Source organism: Triplophysa rosa, linkage group LG18, assembly GCF_024868665.1.
Source record: "Triplophysa rosa linkage group LG18, Trosa_1v2, whole genome shotgun sequence".
Taxonomy (NCBI): domain Eukaryota; kingdom Metazoa; phylum Chordata; class Actinopteri; order Cypriniformes; family Nemacheilidae; genus Triplophysa; species Triplophysa rosa.
Genome location: NC_079907.1, coordinates 19,034,420 through 19,052,746, shown reverse-complemented (window position 1 = coordinate 19,052,746; position 18,327 = coordinate 19,034,420). Strand labels below are relative to the sequence as shown.

The 18,327-nt window shown below is 35.5% G+C and overlaps 2 protein-coding genes across 2 annotated transcripts in view; both read right to left on the bottom strand.

The window, feature by feature from the left end:
- Positions 1 to 18,327, bottom strand: part of pcdh15b (protocadherin-related 15b) — a 285,327-nt gene that overhangs the window by 164,112 nt on the left and 102,888 nt on the right. The window lies entirely within an intron of this gene.
- slco1d1 (solute carrier organic anion transporter family, member 1D1) lies at positions 808 to 17,288 on the bottom strand. The gene is made up of 8 exons (XM_057358591.1): positions 16,990 to 17,288; positions 16,746 to 16,910; positions 15,159 to 15,354; positions 14,911 to 15,076; positions 14,230 to 14,414; positions 5,681 to 5,745; positions 5,480 to 5,597; positions 808 to 2,415 (listed from the first exon to the last, which is right to left on the bottom strand). The coding sequence occupies exons 1-8, from the start codon at positions 17,264 to 17,266 to the stop codon at positions 2,202 to 2,204; spliced, it is 1,386 nt and encodes a 461-aa protein (XP_057214574.1). The 5' UTR covers positions 17,267 to 17,288; the 3' UTR covers positions 808 to 2,201.

The following is an 18,327-nucleotide window of genomic DNA, read 5'->3' as shown; positions in this document are numbered from 1 at the left end:
CACTAGAGGCAACAAATGTCGTGTTTATAATGTCTTTTTATATTTAGTATTTATTTTGGGTGTATTGTCTTTGTTGAGTCGCGACGAGACGTGGCATAACACTGGTTGATCAAGAAGGGCCAAAGCGCTTGCGTTATTTATCCAGTGGTTCTCAAACTTTTTCGTTGTAAGGCCCCCTTTGTGTAGAGTGCATCGCTTTGCGGCCGATTGCGGCTGATTAAAAAATCAGCGCGTTTCAGAGAGGCGGGGCAAAGAGGAGATACAAGCATGCACGGTATTTGGAAAATACAGTGTTTTTGAACCTTAAATCGTGTATACACATTGCATTCCATCTAAAACAAACGATAATATTAGTTTTAGCCCTGTCATATGACCCCTTTAAGAGACATGTCAGTGAAAAACAAGAAACGGTTGATTTGTGAGGAGAGCAATCGCATCAAACTGAACCCCTCAAAATTGCAACAAATCAAGGTGAACACCATAGCATACGTCTATTACAAACACCCACGTCTCAGTTAAGCTCAAGCGCTAATAAGGAAATCAATATCCTTCAAATATGTCTCTTCAGTAAAACAGATAAGTAAAATAATGTTAAGTAAATCTACAAAACTCAAAGCCTTTTTGCACTGGACATGCTGGTTTTGGCCTCATCGCCGGCTGCAGTCATGTCCTCTACCCACATAAAACACCAGCGATGTCAACTACCTGATAATGCACCCGCATTCGCATAAAGAAGCCATGTTGACAAGTTTCAGTAAGGGCAAAATGCACAAGATATAGTACCTTCAATGCCCTATAAATGGCAATATTGCTTCTTCTGTAGTAGAAATAAACTGCTGCAGAAAAAGTTAGGTGCCATGCAAAATGTAATGTGTAATTGCATTAGTCATTACAAATCTAGTGGAGTAAAGAGTACATATACTTATTCAAAAATGTAGTCAAGTAGAGAGTAAAAGTTGCTGATATCTTTAATACTCAGTACAACTACAAAGTAGCCAAAAACATACTTAAGTACAGTAACTAATTACATTTACTCCAATACTTTACACCACTGGCAAAGACACTATGTTTCATGTACTAAAATACAGAACAGTATATTATTTACATGCATGGACGTGAGACTTTATTCAACAGAGAATTACAAACCAGTGCAATGTATACAAATAAGACAAAACAGAAAGATATGTTTGTAACCTGAATCTATCGGGAGGATGAGTGAGGGTTAGTTGCAAGACAAACATTATTTTGATACATTTAGAAGGTACAGGTGTGAATTGAAATCACTATGATACATTACCACCATTCTTTTGGAGTGACAGTAAAAGTTGTGCGTCTCTGTGTAAAAAACGAAAATTTACAGTACAGAAGACAAACCTAGCTTATGATTTGATTCAAGATCATGTTAATAAATGTTACATTTCATAACTGATTTCAACAGGTCAACAGGTTCTCCAGTTCAATTTGATATATAACATCCACACATATTTTACATATGTTTAAGAGGTAAAAAATCATGGCTATGCACACAGTAAAGATTGTAACAATACTTTCCAATGTACTTTTTACTGGACCCAAAATGAGAACACAAAATAAAACTATAGTCCTGCATTTGCTGCATTAACACGCACAAACAAACATACACAACAAATGCTATCCCGTTTCGAAGGTTCCTTTAAATGCCTTGAAATGTGTCTTTCTTTCCTTGGGCCATAAAACATAGAACAGATGGATCAAACTGTCCACATCCTATAAGGATCTGGTTTTTGAATGATGTTTTTAGAATTGGTTGCCTGTTTTGTTTGTGCATTTGTTTTATTTAGTGTTTTGAATTTAGAAATGCAATAACACAAAAACCCGCCTCTTTTTTTTTACATGATATAAGAACTTTACAATGATCTGACACTATAGTGATTCTATGTAACAATGGTCTGAGGAACTACATTATAAACAAACGAAGACATGTTTTATTTAACTATAAACATTGCATACAACGTATGTTTTTTTTTTTCATTTAAATACTCACTGTTTTACTTGTATACTTGGTTTTGTTATGATACTTGTAAAGCGTGAAATGTCTTACACTAGTCTTAACCCAGCAACCTGCATCTAATACTTCTACCACATCTATCATCTTGAATGCCTAATAATAAACAGACAAATGAACCACAATTTAACCTGGTCTTTGCAGAAATGTTGTATATTCAGATAGTTGTCTCCTGGTCAGGATTTTCACTGCATTTGACGATGGCTGATGGGGCATTTTCACTACCATTGGTGGCTACAGCAGTGCCATCCTGGTTTAATTGGTTCTTAAGATCAAGTTTCTTTTGACGATGAGACAGTCTGTTGTACAGGACCCCCCATAACAGGTAGGACAAAGTGTACAGGCCATAAATAAGACCCAGGAAAGTATTTCTGTAGAGCAAAAAAGAAGAATATGTTTTATTAACCTTTTCTTTCATTTGCCCAAAATACTGTTGTTCTGTGTACTAATAACTACAATTGTTAAGTAAATTTTAAGATAATGACTTCAAATATCAAAAATCAAATTTCATAAATACTTCCTAACTGTACGTTCACACCGCCGCCGTCGAGAGCGTCAAAGTTGCCGGAAATCATTCATTTTCAATGTGAGCCGGTATGGGATTCCTTTTGTGCCAATAAAAATGAACGCAAACTTTTAAAAAACGAACAAAAAAGTACAATGAGAAACAAAAAAAACACTTTGATAATGAAAACAATAAACTCAATTGCAAGAATGTGACATGATTTTCAAATAAACTGCTACTTTTCTTAATAATCTTCTAAGTTAAGTTTTTGCAAATAATAGTTTTGAATTCGCTGCTAGATTATTCATTTGCGCATTCCGAGTTTTCGTTTACGCTTCTCAATTTTTCGTTCGCCTTTCTGGCACAAATCTCACGTGTAGGCAGGATTTATGGCCGCTTTACGCTGATTGGGTAGTGAGTTTTTGATTGATAGCTCCCTGACAAGGAAGTCGATACTGAAGACAGTACAGTGCAACGAATCTTAGAGAACGATCTTTATGCTGTTATTTTTATTGTTTGTACTTAAAACTACTTTCTTATTTAGTTAGTATTTTAGTAATTGGTATTTGAAGTTGGTAAGTCATGCGCGGTGTGGATCCAAGCGTCCTCCTCACCCTCAGGTAAATGAATGTAATTCAGATAATAAAGAAAATCACTAAAAGTTTTATTCCTGTACAGTAGCAATTCTGTCTTTACTAAGCAGTGTGTGTTCATTGTGTGCTTTATATTTTTTGTCAGGTATTATTTTATGGACTATTAAGATTATTTTCTTAAAAAGGAACGAACAATTTGCATATAACATCCAATAAAGACACCTTACAGATTATTGGGATGTGAGAAATTAACGTGTTTAATGAAAACATTGCTGCATAGTTACTACACAGAGATTAAAACTTTTAGCGATTTTATTATCTCGGTTACATGACTTGTGTCCAGCTGAGGAGGAGGATGACAATGTCGCTCTTGCAAACAGTCTCCTTTTAAAGAATTAAGTCCACTTATAAATCAAGTAATGTATCTTTCCTTTTAAACTCATGGTGAATGTACAGTATTACACCCCTTTCTTTACATTCACAGAAAGTACACCTCATAAAACAGTACCAATACATTAAAATGACATTTATGTTTTTTAAACGCTACAACAAAACAAATTCATAAGGTGACACAATTAGAGGCCTTTAGAATGTTTTATTCATTTAGTCTGCCTCTTGCAAACAACAATTTCATTATGTATTTACACACTTACATAAAACAGGTTAAAGAAAAGCAGAAGAGAGACTTCTTAAACTATAAACAAACATTGGTAACACTTTATTTTACGGTGCCCTTGTTAAATATGTTACATGTATTTACTATAGTATTTACTATAAATTATGCATATTACATGTAACTAACCCTAAACCAAACCCTAACCCTATAGTAAGTACATGTAGTTTATTTTTATTACTCAGTACTTAAATGTATAATTACACTGTAACACGGGCACTGTAAAATAAAGTGTAACCCAAGCATTTAAAGATAGAAACAATACATAAAATGCCACCACGATTATAATCTATAAATTAGAAATATGAACTGGAAGCATAACACTTTATTGTATATCTCCTCAAAACTCACTAGGCATCTCGTTTTCCTGCTATCATTGTAATTATAATTATAGACTGCTGTCTTGACGGCCTCTAAACCCACGTAAAGTTGCATGTGAATATGAAATACTATCCTGTCTTTACTCGGCGTTGGCTTGTTGTTACGGCGTGATAGAGCCTGGAAGCGTGTCCCACTTTTAAGTGCATGAAAGTTGGCAACCCTACTAATATACTAACAAAATAAGAAAGTAATTAAAGTACAAACACTAAAACAATACAATACAGAAAACCGCAAACAGATTGCTCTTTAATCCGCTGCACTGTCTTCTGTATCGACTTCCTGGTCAGGGAGCTGTCAATCCGAATCTCACTAACCAATGAGAGTAAAGTGGCCATAAATCCCACCCACACGTGAGATTTGTGCCAGAAAGGCGAACGAAAATTTGAGAAGAGTAAACGAAAACTCGGAAAGCGCAAATGAAAAATCTAGCAGCGAATTCAGAACTATTATTTGCAAAAACGAAACTTAGAAAATTGTTAAGAAAAATAGCAGTTTATTTGAAAATCATGTCACATTCTTGCAATTGAGTTTATTGTTTTCATTATCAAACTGTTTTTTTTTTCTTTCTCATTGTATATTTTTGTTCGTTTTTTAAAAATTTGCATTCATTTTTATTGGCACAAAAGGAATCCCATAAGCCGGCAGCGAGCAGCGGCGCGGGGCGACTTGGCTGTTGAGGGCGTCGAGGAAAGTTGAAATCAGGTCAACTTTATGGTAATGAGCTATGACACGGTTGGGCGGCAACCAATCGGAATGTAGAAGTCCACCGCTTGAGAGGATTCCAGAGAACGCAGCCCTGTAAACGTTGGTCTATGTCCGAGCGTCCACGAATCTTTCTACAGAGTTGTTGGCAGGGCGGCCAGAGCGATTTTTGGCGCTCTCGACGGCGGCGGTGTGAACGTACAGCAATACAGAATTCAAATAACCCTTCCATGTAAAAAACTATTCACTAAAACTATTAACTAATTGTACTGTAGCTACTAGCTCGGAACCACAAATAAATACTTCACATTCCAGACAAGTTGCCATAATTTTTCGGAAGACTCATGAGTCTTTTTCACAAGAAGAAATGTTTAAGTGTTGCACAGTGTTTTCATGCCTGCCTCACTATAGTGTATACAGTATAGTTAAATGAAACACTTATTTGTTTAAACCAATATGGTTTTATATTCGTTTCTTTATGATTCTATATGATTTTGTATTGTTATACTTATGAATTGTTATTGTTATAATTGAATTGTTATAATTGTGTTGTTACAATTTCCCAGTGTAATTTCACTGACCTGAATGCTACCGAGTCATAAATGCGACACGCCCCTTGACCTCCACATCGCTTTGAGCCCCATTTAAGACACGTCCTGTCAATTAGGGCTCCGAAATAAATGGGAGGAGGGATGCCACCTAGAAACATTTCTTATGTTAGCTAAACATTCTTCTGTTTTGCAAGCTGGGATTAAAAACAATTACAGCATGAATGCTCTTACCCAAAGTCCGAACAGTCAAAGTCTGTATACCAAGGGCCAAAGACTTAAGCTCTGGTTTTATTGATCTGAGAAAAAAACAGAGGATAAGCATACTTATTTCTTTTAAAATCAAGGTTCTATTCTATTCCTTAAATGTACGGTTCAATTTCACCTTGGTCATTCTGTCTACATGGTGCCTTTCTGTTCGGAAATTAAAAATATGCCGCCAAGAGTGTAATTTATATTAAAAGTTTTATATTAACGCAAAATAACAGAAACGTGTTTGTGACAAGGTGAACCTTTTCATTTAGTATCTGGTGTGACTCACTCGTGCACATCGGCCTGGAAGAATTTTGGCCAAAGTACAGACCTATAAGTGTGAGTTTTCTCACATTGCTTCAGGTTTTCCACAACATTTCTGTTAGGATCTGGACTTTGACTTGGCCATTCATTAAATTCACATTAACTTTATACTTTAACCATTCTCAAATAGAACAGCATGTGCTTAAGGTCACTTGAAACTCCGTTCCTGCTATTTTCTTATTTTTAGAAAAATGCATAATTAATTTGATAATTTACCTTTTGTCTTTGTGTCTTGTTTAGAATGTTTAATTTGGTTATCTTTGGTTTTAAATGGTTTACAAACTTTATTTCGGATGAATTTTTGAATATGATAAAATACAACACAGTCATATATTTAGTCTTTATTTAATATTTTAAGTCACAACCTAGTTCCCCATAGATAAATGTGTGCTATTCCATTGTTTTAGTATAAGCTTACTGTTATTTTTTAATATAAAAATAATATATTGTTATAATGTATAAAATATTATGTATAAAATGTGTCAAATGTCCACCAAGTGGCGCCAAAGGCAAGTTCATCTCTTAGGGTTAATGATCTGTCTTTACTCTGTCTATACAGTATATGTGTCACAGTCACCAGCTGAAGTGCCCTCTCAAATCCACTAGAGGGCACTCCCCTCATCACTTGGACTGTCTTATCACACTACATTTCCCATAACCGTTTGCCCGGACTCGTCAGCCATCATTGCATTGATCTGTGTCTTGTTATCTTGTTTATCTGTAATGATGAGATGGTCAAGTAGGATCCAAATGCAACACTATTTAATATAAAAGTAATATCCACGGAAAACAAAGGCAGAGAACAAGGCACAAAGAACACATTACAATCTAAACAACACCGGACAACTGACACAAGAAACACAGGCACTATATATACACACAAGAACTGATGGCTGACGAATCCGGGCAAAGGGTTATGGGGAATGTAGTGTGAAATAACAGTCCAAGTGATGAGGGGCGTGCCCTCTAGTGGATTTGAGAGGGCACTCCAGCTGGTGACTGTGACAATATGATGTAATATGCACATAAAACTGCATGCATGTACTATTATGTACTTGTATATTCAATCCTAGTTGAATTTCACATTCCACTCTGTTGTGATATAATGTAATACAATTAGTGCTGTCAATCGATTAAAAAAATGTATCTGATTAATCACACATTTTTTCAGTGATTAATCATGATTAATCACACATAATATGAATGGGTAACACTTTACATTAAGGTTCGCTTTACAAAGCATTTGTAAATGTGTTCATTAATGATTAATGAGTCATTTACAAATGTATTATAAAGCAGTTATAACTGCGTAAACAAAAAGGGATTCTAACGAAATACCTGCCAAATAGTGAGACATTTTTAACTCATGTTATGAAAGCTTAATATATGTGAATACTTCACAGGACATGTTATAAATGCTTAATAAATGTGAATACTTCACAGGCATCCACTTTTCTTTAAAGTACACTTTCATGGGCTGTCAATACTTCTAAATATATGATTCACATCAGAGATTTTTCTGTTTCTGTTACACAGGGCTCGACATTAACGCTTGTCCGCTTGTCCGGGACAAGTGAATGTTTTGTATGGGCAAGTGAGAGATAACTTTACTTGCCCGACTGGATAAGTAACTTGAAAAAAAAGACGACTGGATAAGTAACTTGAAAAAACCAACAACAACAGTGCGACATATATGTAGAATAATAAGATTATGTGCATTAGACAGAGCTGTGTGTTTGTGTGTAGTGCGTTTGTCGTGGTGGTGCTTGTTGTGTGTGACAATAATCAATGGCGCATCTCACCGAGTCCATGTAACTACATGCGGAGCGGAATCCTGTTATTTAAATGTCATCTGGCTGTTCTGCGTGTCTGAGTGAATTATGTGCACAGTTTAACATACAACACGAGTGATGGTCGAGTATTTTATCTGCGTCTGCACTGTATGAGGATGTGAACACATTAACTTCGTCTCCAGTCAGAGTTGCTCTGAGAGTTTATTTTACGAGCGTTTTACTGTTTAAGTGAAGCTATCTGCAAACAAGCGTCTACCCGAATGCCCGTCAAAATAAAAGTCCCGTTAAATTGAACACTCAGACAAAAAACTGTGGTGTGCTATAGTATTTGCTTTTGAAAATTGTAGTGCCCTTGTAGTGAATTGATAAACACTGTATACTATAGTAAAGTTCAAAAACACTATAGTATCTAAGAATTTTACTGCAGTTTACTATAGTATACTACAGTAATTTATGTGGACAAATATACCACTGTTGTGTAGTTAAAAAGGAAAAATACACAACTGAGAAACATTCAAACAAATTTAGGTAATCTAAAAATGATACGGCCCTAATTTATTCATCTGTATGTAACATTAATGTCTTTTGTCAGTTACCTATCTATTCATGATGAACTGTACTTGCATTTTTTTTTTTTATGATGACAACAGACGATTTATACTCCTATAGTTTGGCCTGTGCTACCAAACTTTAAACCTTTCTAGCACCAGTGCTATGTGCAAAAAAAGTTAACCTACAGCCTTAACACTAATAATAATTACTGCTTGCCTTTGTTTTATAGCAGTCACGGAGAGTAGGCCTATAACCAAATTCAGGCGGCCAAAGCAGATACTAGTTCAAATGTTTAGAAGCAAATTTTACCAATCTAGATCCGGAAAAATTATATTGAGAATTCAAATGAAATATCATTTTTTTATCGTTGGACAAGTAATTTTTGTACTCGGACAAGTGAATGACAAGTTTACTTGTCCGAAGGACAACCACATGACAATGCTTAAAGAGTACATTCCTCGAGATCATAAAAAATACATTTCATGAAGTGTTTAATTTTGCCGTGTTTGAATGTAAGCAATCTGCCAAGTTGTAAATCCGAAGGTGAACGAATAACAAAGTTATTAGCTTATAAAAAAGGTAATCGACTCTGAATCACGCGAACAAGCCATGACCTGTCCGAATCTTTAACCACAATGTACCTACGTCACTAGAAAAATCCCCGCCTACTGACTGCGAAAACTTAACTCTCTCCTCCCCAAACACTGTACTAGCTCGTTCGTGTCGTGACGTGTGCATCATGTCTAAGAGAAGCTGTGTTCTATGTAGTGAAACTAAGTCAATCTTATTTTCACTACCAAAGGAAGAACTTCTGAGGAAAAAATGGTTACTATTTATTTTTCAAACGACACCAAAGGAGTATAAACCGAACGTTTTACTTTGCGCGCGTCATTTTACCGAAGATTGCTTCATCAATCTTGGCGCCTTTACTGCAGGATACATTAAACGTCTTTCCTTAAAAGATGTTGCAATACCAACTTTATTTGGACCTGTAAGCTCCACCGAATCACAACCTGTAAGTGTGACTCTTTATTTTTGTCTTTACTTAAAATTAAATTTGTGTGACGTTATCTCATGTCTGTGTTTAGCTAACGTTACCGTTATTTTTGGGGTTGTTACTGTTTGTTTACCTAACGTTAGCTATAAACTCGTTGCGCTAATGTAAGTGTTCAACCATATTAACTCGCAAAGTCTTTATTTCAAGAACTGCGTGGTGTACTATAGTTATAATAACATCTGAAGATACGAACACCGTACACTGTATGCCGTGATAACTAACTGTTACAAGAGAAGTGTCTAAAACAGTCCTTTTTCTTACTGGCATCTGTATAAGGATTAAAGAATGATTCGTGAGACTCGGGCTCGAACTGGTAAGGTAAAATCGACGCCATCTCTCTCTATACACTGTTAATATCCAACCACCTGCAAACCGTAATACAGCAGTAATGATAGGTGGTCCATTTGCGACACATGCTGAACGCGTTTGACCAATCACAGCAGACTAGACCATTTGACCAATCACAGCAGACTAGACCATTTGACCAATCACAGCAGACTAGACCATCTGACCAATCACAGCAGACTACACTATCTGACCAATCAGATCAGACTACGCTGGCGGAAAGGCGGAGATTACACAGATGAATCGCGGAACGAATCATTTGAGAGTCAGTCAAGAAGTAAGGTAATAAAAACTGCTTATTATTACGAAATAATAGTATTTTTACATCATGTATGTACATAAACTTGTTGTCGGACACTCCATAAACCAAAATAAGCCCTTAAAAATATTGAGGAATGTACTCTTTAATGTCAAGCCCTGTGTTACATGTTTCTACAATAAATAATAAATACATATTTTGTGGTTTTGATTGTAATTGAATAATTAATAAAACATTGTAAACAAACAAGTTGACAACAACCTTTGTTGCATTAAGTGTTGAAAAGTGATCAACAGTTTGATGAATTTATCTTGGTAAGCAAGAAAAAACTGCTTTGGATAAGCATCATGATCTGAACGCATTCTGGAGGGCACCGTAAGACATTCGGAATCGGTAAAGTAAGCAACATGTTGAAAAAGTCAGCAACATGGTTTGAAAAGTGACATAAGATATGAAATATACAATAATAAGAAAAACCAACATAACACCCTACAGTCTCCAGTCTGACAGCCTATTTTGCACACAACATCAAGATAATAATGAATCTGCTTTTGAGTAAATACACTTTCTATACACAGCATTTATAACATGTGAATTAAAAATGGCTCACTATTTGGCAGGTATTTCTTTAGAATCCCCCTATTTATTTATGCAGTTAAAACTGCTTAATAATGCATTTGTAAATGACTTATTAATCATTAATGAACACATTTATAAATGCTTTATGAAGGGAACCTTAATGTAAAGTGTAACCCATTCATGTTTTAAAATATATTTTTACATTCTAATAATTTCACATTTAATCTCCAAATTAATTAAGAAAACAACCGATTTCTTTAACAACATAATTTTATGAATGAAAGCCAACATTCTGATATTAGTACTGCAACTGATGTCTCCATTAAATGATTTTTTTCTTTATTTTAACATTAATTATAGCCATTTTACATTGAAATACAGTATAACTGAGAGCTTTTTAAATACTGATGCGCTGTCTGACAGAGATTCACTGATGCAGCCTTTAGCCTGTGACTGTATAGGCTACACCAGACAAGACAGCTGTCGTGTTGCGTTGTGCCACGTCCTATAGCTAGAAGCTGTCCATGGCTGCGTCAAAATACCCCCACTTCAGGTCCTTGCACTTGACCACTAGACTACTTTCATGACGTCTTTCCTGTTTTTGGCCCAAGTGTTCTAGTGGGCATGAAGATCCCAAGTGAGCATGTTGTATTTACACTTAGCAAGTGCAAACATGTAATTAATGTGGTGTTTCTAATTATGTGATAAAAAGAAGTTTCACAAAATAAATAACTCAGTTTTCACCTATAACATGTGCAAGACTTTACGTTTTACTACGAAATTATATGTAATATCTAATTATATAGTCAAGTCAGATTTATTTTTATAGCGCATTATTTGTATTATATCAAAGCAGATGTACCCAAAAACAAAACAAAAACACATGTTAGCCAAACATAGAGTAAATAAAGATATAACCTTAAAAAGTAGTAGTATAACTTACACTGGAAAGCTTTCCGCTACATCTCGTGAGACCCGAGCAAAAAGTCTACTGATTTATATCCAGAACGTGATGCATGATGGGAAACACTTAGCCAGTGGTGTAAAGTATTGGAGTAAATGTACTTAGTTACTTTACTTAAGTATCTTTTTGGCTACTTTGTAGTTGTACTGAGTATTAAAGATATTAGCAACTTTTACTCTCTACTTAACTACATTTTTGAACAAGTATATGTACTCTTTACTCCACTACATTTGTAATGACTAATGCAATTACACATTACATTTTGCATGCCACCTATCTTATAATTAATATTGCCATTTACAGGGCAATGAAGGTACTACAATCTTGTGGATTTTGCCATAACTTACAAAAACTTGTCAACATGGCTTCTTTATATGAATATGAGTGCAGTATCAGGTAGATGTCAATCGCTGGCGGTTTATACATGGTTAGCCCTTACCCGCTATTTCTACAGTAATATATTGGCAACACTGTTGCCAGCTAGTTACTGTAGGTCACACATCTACAAAAGCTCTTATTTTTAAAACTAACTCTTCCTAAATGTGCTCTAAACATGTTTGCTCAAAATTTGACCATATGGTGGGACTATTGCCATGAAGTGATGTAAACCAGTAAAAAGAATGTATAGTATTTCAATTTTCAAAAGTGCTCTCACACTATATAGACAAAATATTAACCTATAGAATGAGTCGGACACAGAGAAATGAACAATTCACATATGAATCTCAACAATGGTGACAATCAACTGAACAGCTTCATGCTGCAATGCATGCTGGGTACATAGTACAAAACTCATTCATGATTGTTTGTCACCATTGATGAGGTTTGTATGTCAAGTGTCTAACTGTGTCTCAATTGCAAAGAAAGATTTTCTGACAGAGATCTTTCCATTATAACATGTAATCACTTTACCAAACATATCTTAATAAATCTTAAATGCTATATTATTATTATTTAATGATTGAATTCTTTCAGATGTATCTTCAGTTACTAAGCAAACATAAAGTTGCGGTTCCTGTAAAGTCCCTTTCAGTGTTATTGTATAAGTGTACATTTTAAAGCTACAAGAAAGTCAAAGAGTCCAACCAAAGCAAACACTGATCGCCATAATGGTGACTTAAAACATAATTGAACCACTATGAACTAGAGTTAAATCTCAATAAGATCTTACACAGATGACAGATATAAAGTGAAAGTGGTGTCTGTAATATGTGAAGATGTTATTGATGTTTGTGTTTAATTCTCCTCTGGTGAAATCTTGACAGATTTATTGTGTTCATCTGTTATTTACACTTGTTCATCTAAGACTGTGTGACTTAAGTGCGTTAATAGATTCTTTAATAATGTATCTTCAAACAGCCATTGCAGTAGTTTACTGTAAAACACCTACAGTAACTAGCTGGCAACAGTGTTGCCAATGTATTACTGTAGAAATGGCAGGTAAGGGCTAACAGTGTATGTGAAATGAGGACATGACTGCAGCTGGCGATGAGGCCCAAACCAGCATGTCCAGTGCAAAAAGGCTTTGACTTTTTAATTCTACTTAACATTATTTTATTTATCTGTTATATTGAAGAGACCTTTTTGAAGGACTTTGGTTTACTTATGAGCACTTGAGCTTAAATGAGACTTAGGGTGTTTGTAATGACGTAGGTTATGGTGTCGACCATGATTTGTTGCAATTTTGAGGTGTTCAGTCTTATTATGATTTAAGAAAATAAATGCGATTGCTCACCTCACAAATCAACTGTTTCTAGTTTTTCACTGATGTGTCTCTTAAGTGTTGAGGACTAGTGCTGCTTTGAGCCTACATTCAGTATGAGTAAAATACTCAAGTACTGTTAAAATCAGATACTCAAAGACTTTTACTGAAGTCGTTTTGGAATTGGTGACTTGTAACTTGTAATGGAGTAATTTTCACTGCAAGGTATCTGTACTTTTACTTAAGTATGGTTTTCAGGTACTCTTTACACCTCTGCACTTAGCCCTGAATTCCCCCCTGGAAGCGATATTCAAGATAGTGTGGGTTAAGGGCACTGCACTTTGACGTTTTCAAGACATTGGACAGACTTGCACTCTTACTTCCTGTCGCGTACACATGCTCTCAAGCTGCCAAAACCGCAAGTGGGGGTATTTGGACGCAGTCGTACTATTCTGAACGCGTCAAAGCAACTGTTTCAAATCGCGCTTAAACGGTTTAAAGGCCTTTACACGAATAAGAGCGTGATTATATAATGTAATGCTAGAAAAAGGATGACAAAATAAACGGATGATGCGTTTATTGCGTTAATTATTTTAATGCGTTAACGCATGCGTTATTTTTTTTTCAGATTAACGCGTTAAAATATTTAACGCAATTAACGTTGAAAGCCCTAAAAATAATACATTGTAATCATTTTAACATGTACAGTCATGAACACAGCCCTGACGACAGGGTTATACAGCAGAGCCAATATACAGTATACTGTATATCAGTATTTGTAGTCAGTATCAGTATCTCAAAATAATTTTTATATATCTTTTTATTCTGATAAAACTGTGATATAAACATAAATTTTGTTCAAAATTAAGGCATAGAAAGAATGATCCATATACTGTATATTGCACAGTATATATGTTATGGATATATGTAGTTGCACTGTTGTGTACATGCAATACCTGAGCAGAATAATGTAACTTGGTGTGGCCCCACAAGCAGAGACGAAGGCGCCTACAACTGTCACCGCCATGTAGATTTTAAACATGAAGTCACAGTCTGCCTTCCGAGGGCATTGGCCCAGCACTGCCGACATGTTTGCATAGGTAAGAGGCGACTCTCCAATACAGGTGCAGTTGTGGAAAACCTATACAAAGAGTGAGACAATTCAATATCTGTAATTTCCTGGTTTACAATAAAACAAAAACATTTTCAAAATGTCTGTGTAGAAATTCACAATGTAGCAAAAAATACTTAAAGGCTGAAGAATTTGTGATGTCTTCTCAATTATGAAATACTATGAAACACTTTACTATGGGTCACTATATGTATATCATGGCACTGAATGTGTTTCACCCCATTCCACAGCAATGTTCTTTGATTAAACACACAACTTTTTTACCACATGTAACAAACTTGTTTAAGTAGAAACAACAACTTTTTTGCTGAAAATATGGTTAAGATTCAATCTTAACCTTCACAATTTTCTGCTAAGTATTCTTTAAAAATGACCTTATGGTCAGTGTCATCTCTACACATATGGCATCACTAAAGGAACACATGTTCTGTACCATCACCTTATAAAATGTGCACAAATCAGACTCAGACATGCATCACTATCTGCAAAGATATGGATAGCTTACCATGTCCTTGCCAAACCCAGTGGAGGTCTGGCAGCCAGAGAGGCAGGGAGAGGCATAGGTCATGTCATTGGAGGCGCAGATGGGATCCCAATGCTTGAGAGAGCAGGAGCAACCGCTGTTACACTGAGAGATCAGAGTATTCTGCTGGTATGACACCTGTGGAGTGCTGTCATACATCATTGTGTCCATTAAAGTTGCCAGACAATGATAAACACAAAGCATTTTGGTAAAATTTCTGATATAGTTACCCCTGATAAGACACAGTAAGTCCAGCCACTTGCGAATTATCACACTGCAGGAAATATTGTACAAGCAGAGAACAAAAAGCACAAACAGAGGAAACAATGGCCATCTTCGCCGCACCAAGAACATTTATCTTGAACCTTTTCATTACAAACCCTCCAGTGATAATTCCCAAGGCAACAGCCGGTAGATTCATAATGCCTGGCAAGACAAAAAATTATTGTTGACAGTTAAGCGTTGATAGGATTGACAGCTATACGATATTACAAGCCTATTTCTTAAGGTAGGGAACTACAAGGTGCATCTTAGAATGAGATCAATTCATTAGTCTACCAAAACATGGCAACAATATTGACATTTTGAGATGGTCTTAACTGACCAAGATATTTAATAAAATCAGAATTCATGTGATAAGAAAATGTTGCCATCAATACATAATAAAAAGTGTTACATAGCGATATATAGCTTATATTATTTACACACATTTAAGTTTTTACACAGATAATAGCGAACTTCACTTAGATAGAAAGGAATTGGAAAACACGGTTACAATTCACAATAAGGTTGTATTTGTTAACAATAGTAAATGCATCAATTAACATTAACCCTAACAATGGACAATATGGTTTTTCAACATGAATTAATTCTTGATAACATTAGTTAATGTCAAAACAATTGTTCATGTTAGCTCACGGTGCATTAACTAATGTTAACAGTTAAAACATTTTCTTTAAAAAAATGTAGGTCACACTTCAGAATAGGGGGAAATTCCCGCTATTAACAAACCATTAACTAAGACTTTTCCCCAATAAACTCTTAATTTGTTGCTTATTAATAGTTAGTAAGGTAGTTGTTAGGTTAAGGTATTGGGTAGGATTAGGGATGTAGAGTATGGTCATGCAGAATATGTGCTTTATAAGTGCTTATAAACAGCCAATATGCTAATAATAGGCATGCTAATAAGCAACTAGTTAATAGTGAGAATTGGTCCTTATGCTATAGTGTTACCAACTTTTCTATTGTCTGTACCTTTACAGAGATATTTAACTGATACACAACAGGTTCTTAGGGTACAATAATGTAACCAAAAAAGGTATAACATGTTATGTGTTGTACACCCAAAAAGGTAAAAAAGGAACCGGTCACACTTTATTTTAAGGTCCAGTTCTCGGTTTTAGCAAACTATTAACTACGACTTTTGCTTAGTTAACTCTTAATTTGTTGCTTAATAATAGTTAGTAAGGTAGATGTTAGGTTTAGGTATTGGGTAGGATTAGGGATGTAGAATATGGTCATGCAGAATATGTGCTTTATGAGTACTAATAAACAGCCAATATGCCAATAACAGGCATGCTAATAACAACTAATTAATAGTGAGAATTGCCCCCTATACTAAAGTGTTACCAAAATATATTAGTAAATGATTAAATTAACATGAGATGAATTAGAATAAGGTGAAAAAATGCTTTAGAAGTATTGTTTATGATTAGTTCATGCTAGCTAATGCATTAATTAATTGTTAACAAATGGAACCTTATTGTAAAGTGTTCACTATTCAACAGACAGACGCAATAAAATAAATGCAATCCCACCTATCAAAAAGATGGCTCTTGATGCTGATTGGCCATAGATTTGCTCCATGAACTTTGGCTTAAATGTGATCATTCCTATAAAACCATTTATTTGCACAAAAGATGTGCATATGAGAAGGATGTAAATTGAGTTGCTGAAGAGTTCCTTCAATGACGGCAGGAAATCTAGAAAATATCAAGAACTTAGTCTACTTGCACAAAATCATGAAAACATACAGTATATATCTCATAAGAACTAAAATACCTTTAGCCAGAGCCCGCATGGAGACCTCAGCTGGTTTGAAGCTCTGTTTGTTGTTGTCGGGAATGAAAGTGTCCTGCTCACCCTCCTGGGCGTTTGAGTTCTTCTCAGCTTCACTCTCACCTTGCTTTGGAAGAGACTTGGGAAGGAACCAGAAGGGAATTCCAGCTAGTAACATCACCACACCAGTTATCAGAAACCCCAGCCACCAGGCGCCAACCCAACGAGAGTCCTTATAGTTGATAGTGATGGTATCTAAAGTTAAAACAAGCACGGACATAGGTTTTGCTCAAATCAATCTTAAAACGGTATGAATGTCACTGTTATTGTGCATAATTCTGATCATTTTGTTGATGTTGTATTTGCACATTGCACTTTTGGGCTCTGTTGTACATCCCACTTATAAGAAGTATTCATAGGAATGATATTACCATAGATGTGTTAATAATCAGACCAATGATTGAGTTCTACAAGTGAATATATGAAGATGATTTAATGATATAATCAGTATACTTAAGTAATGATTGAGTGTTGTTTGAACATAAATATATTTTTAATCATTTTAACCAAGTATAGAACAGATTTCAGCAATATAAAATTCAGTGATGTCTTTGAGGCCTGTTTGACGCCTGACCTAAATAAAGTTCAGAAGGTCGAACATGTTGTTCACTTTGAGGCCTGAAAACTGGTACCAACAGGAAAACTTATTTTTAAAAAAGTAAAGGTCGACATTCCACCATTAGATACAAACCTTGTTGCCTAGAAAATAATAGTGGCAGACAAGAACGATTGGATAATAAAAAATAAGAGATAAAGGGAATTTACCTGATTGGTTTAGGAAAGAACCTCCTTTCCTAAGTTTCACTATAACTGTAGGCTGGAAAACACCAAGTTTTCAGATGACTTGGGACATCTCACCTTGTTTGGCCTGATCAAATAAAGTTAACTCCTTGACACCTGAACCTTCCTTGTCTGAGAGATTTTTTGAACTTCAAGATCGACTTTTACCACATCATATTTTGGCGCCCGAACAGGGACTGGAAAGAGGCTGAAGACATCTGACTACACCTGAGGGCACACCATCCGGCTGACTACACAGATCAAGCGCGCATTCTAGGTGAGCATACTTTTGCTTATAGTTTAAATTTAACATCTGTGTGGTCTGCTGGAGGTGAGTTCTGGGTAGAGTTGATGTCTATAAAAAAGCTTCTCCAGTCAAAAATAGGGTTTCGGGTCTCAACGAAACAGGTATGAATGAGGATGGATGAATGAGTATGCAGCCATACTGCCTGTAGATTTAGTTTGTCCCAAGAAGGGACTTGACCGCCTGCAGCGTGCGGT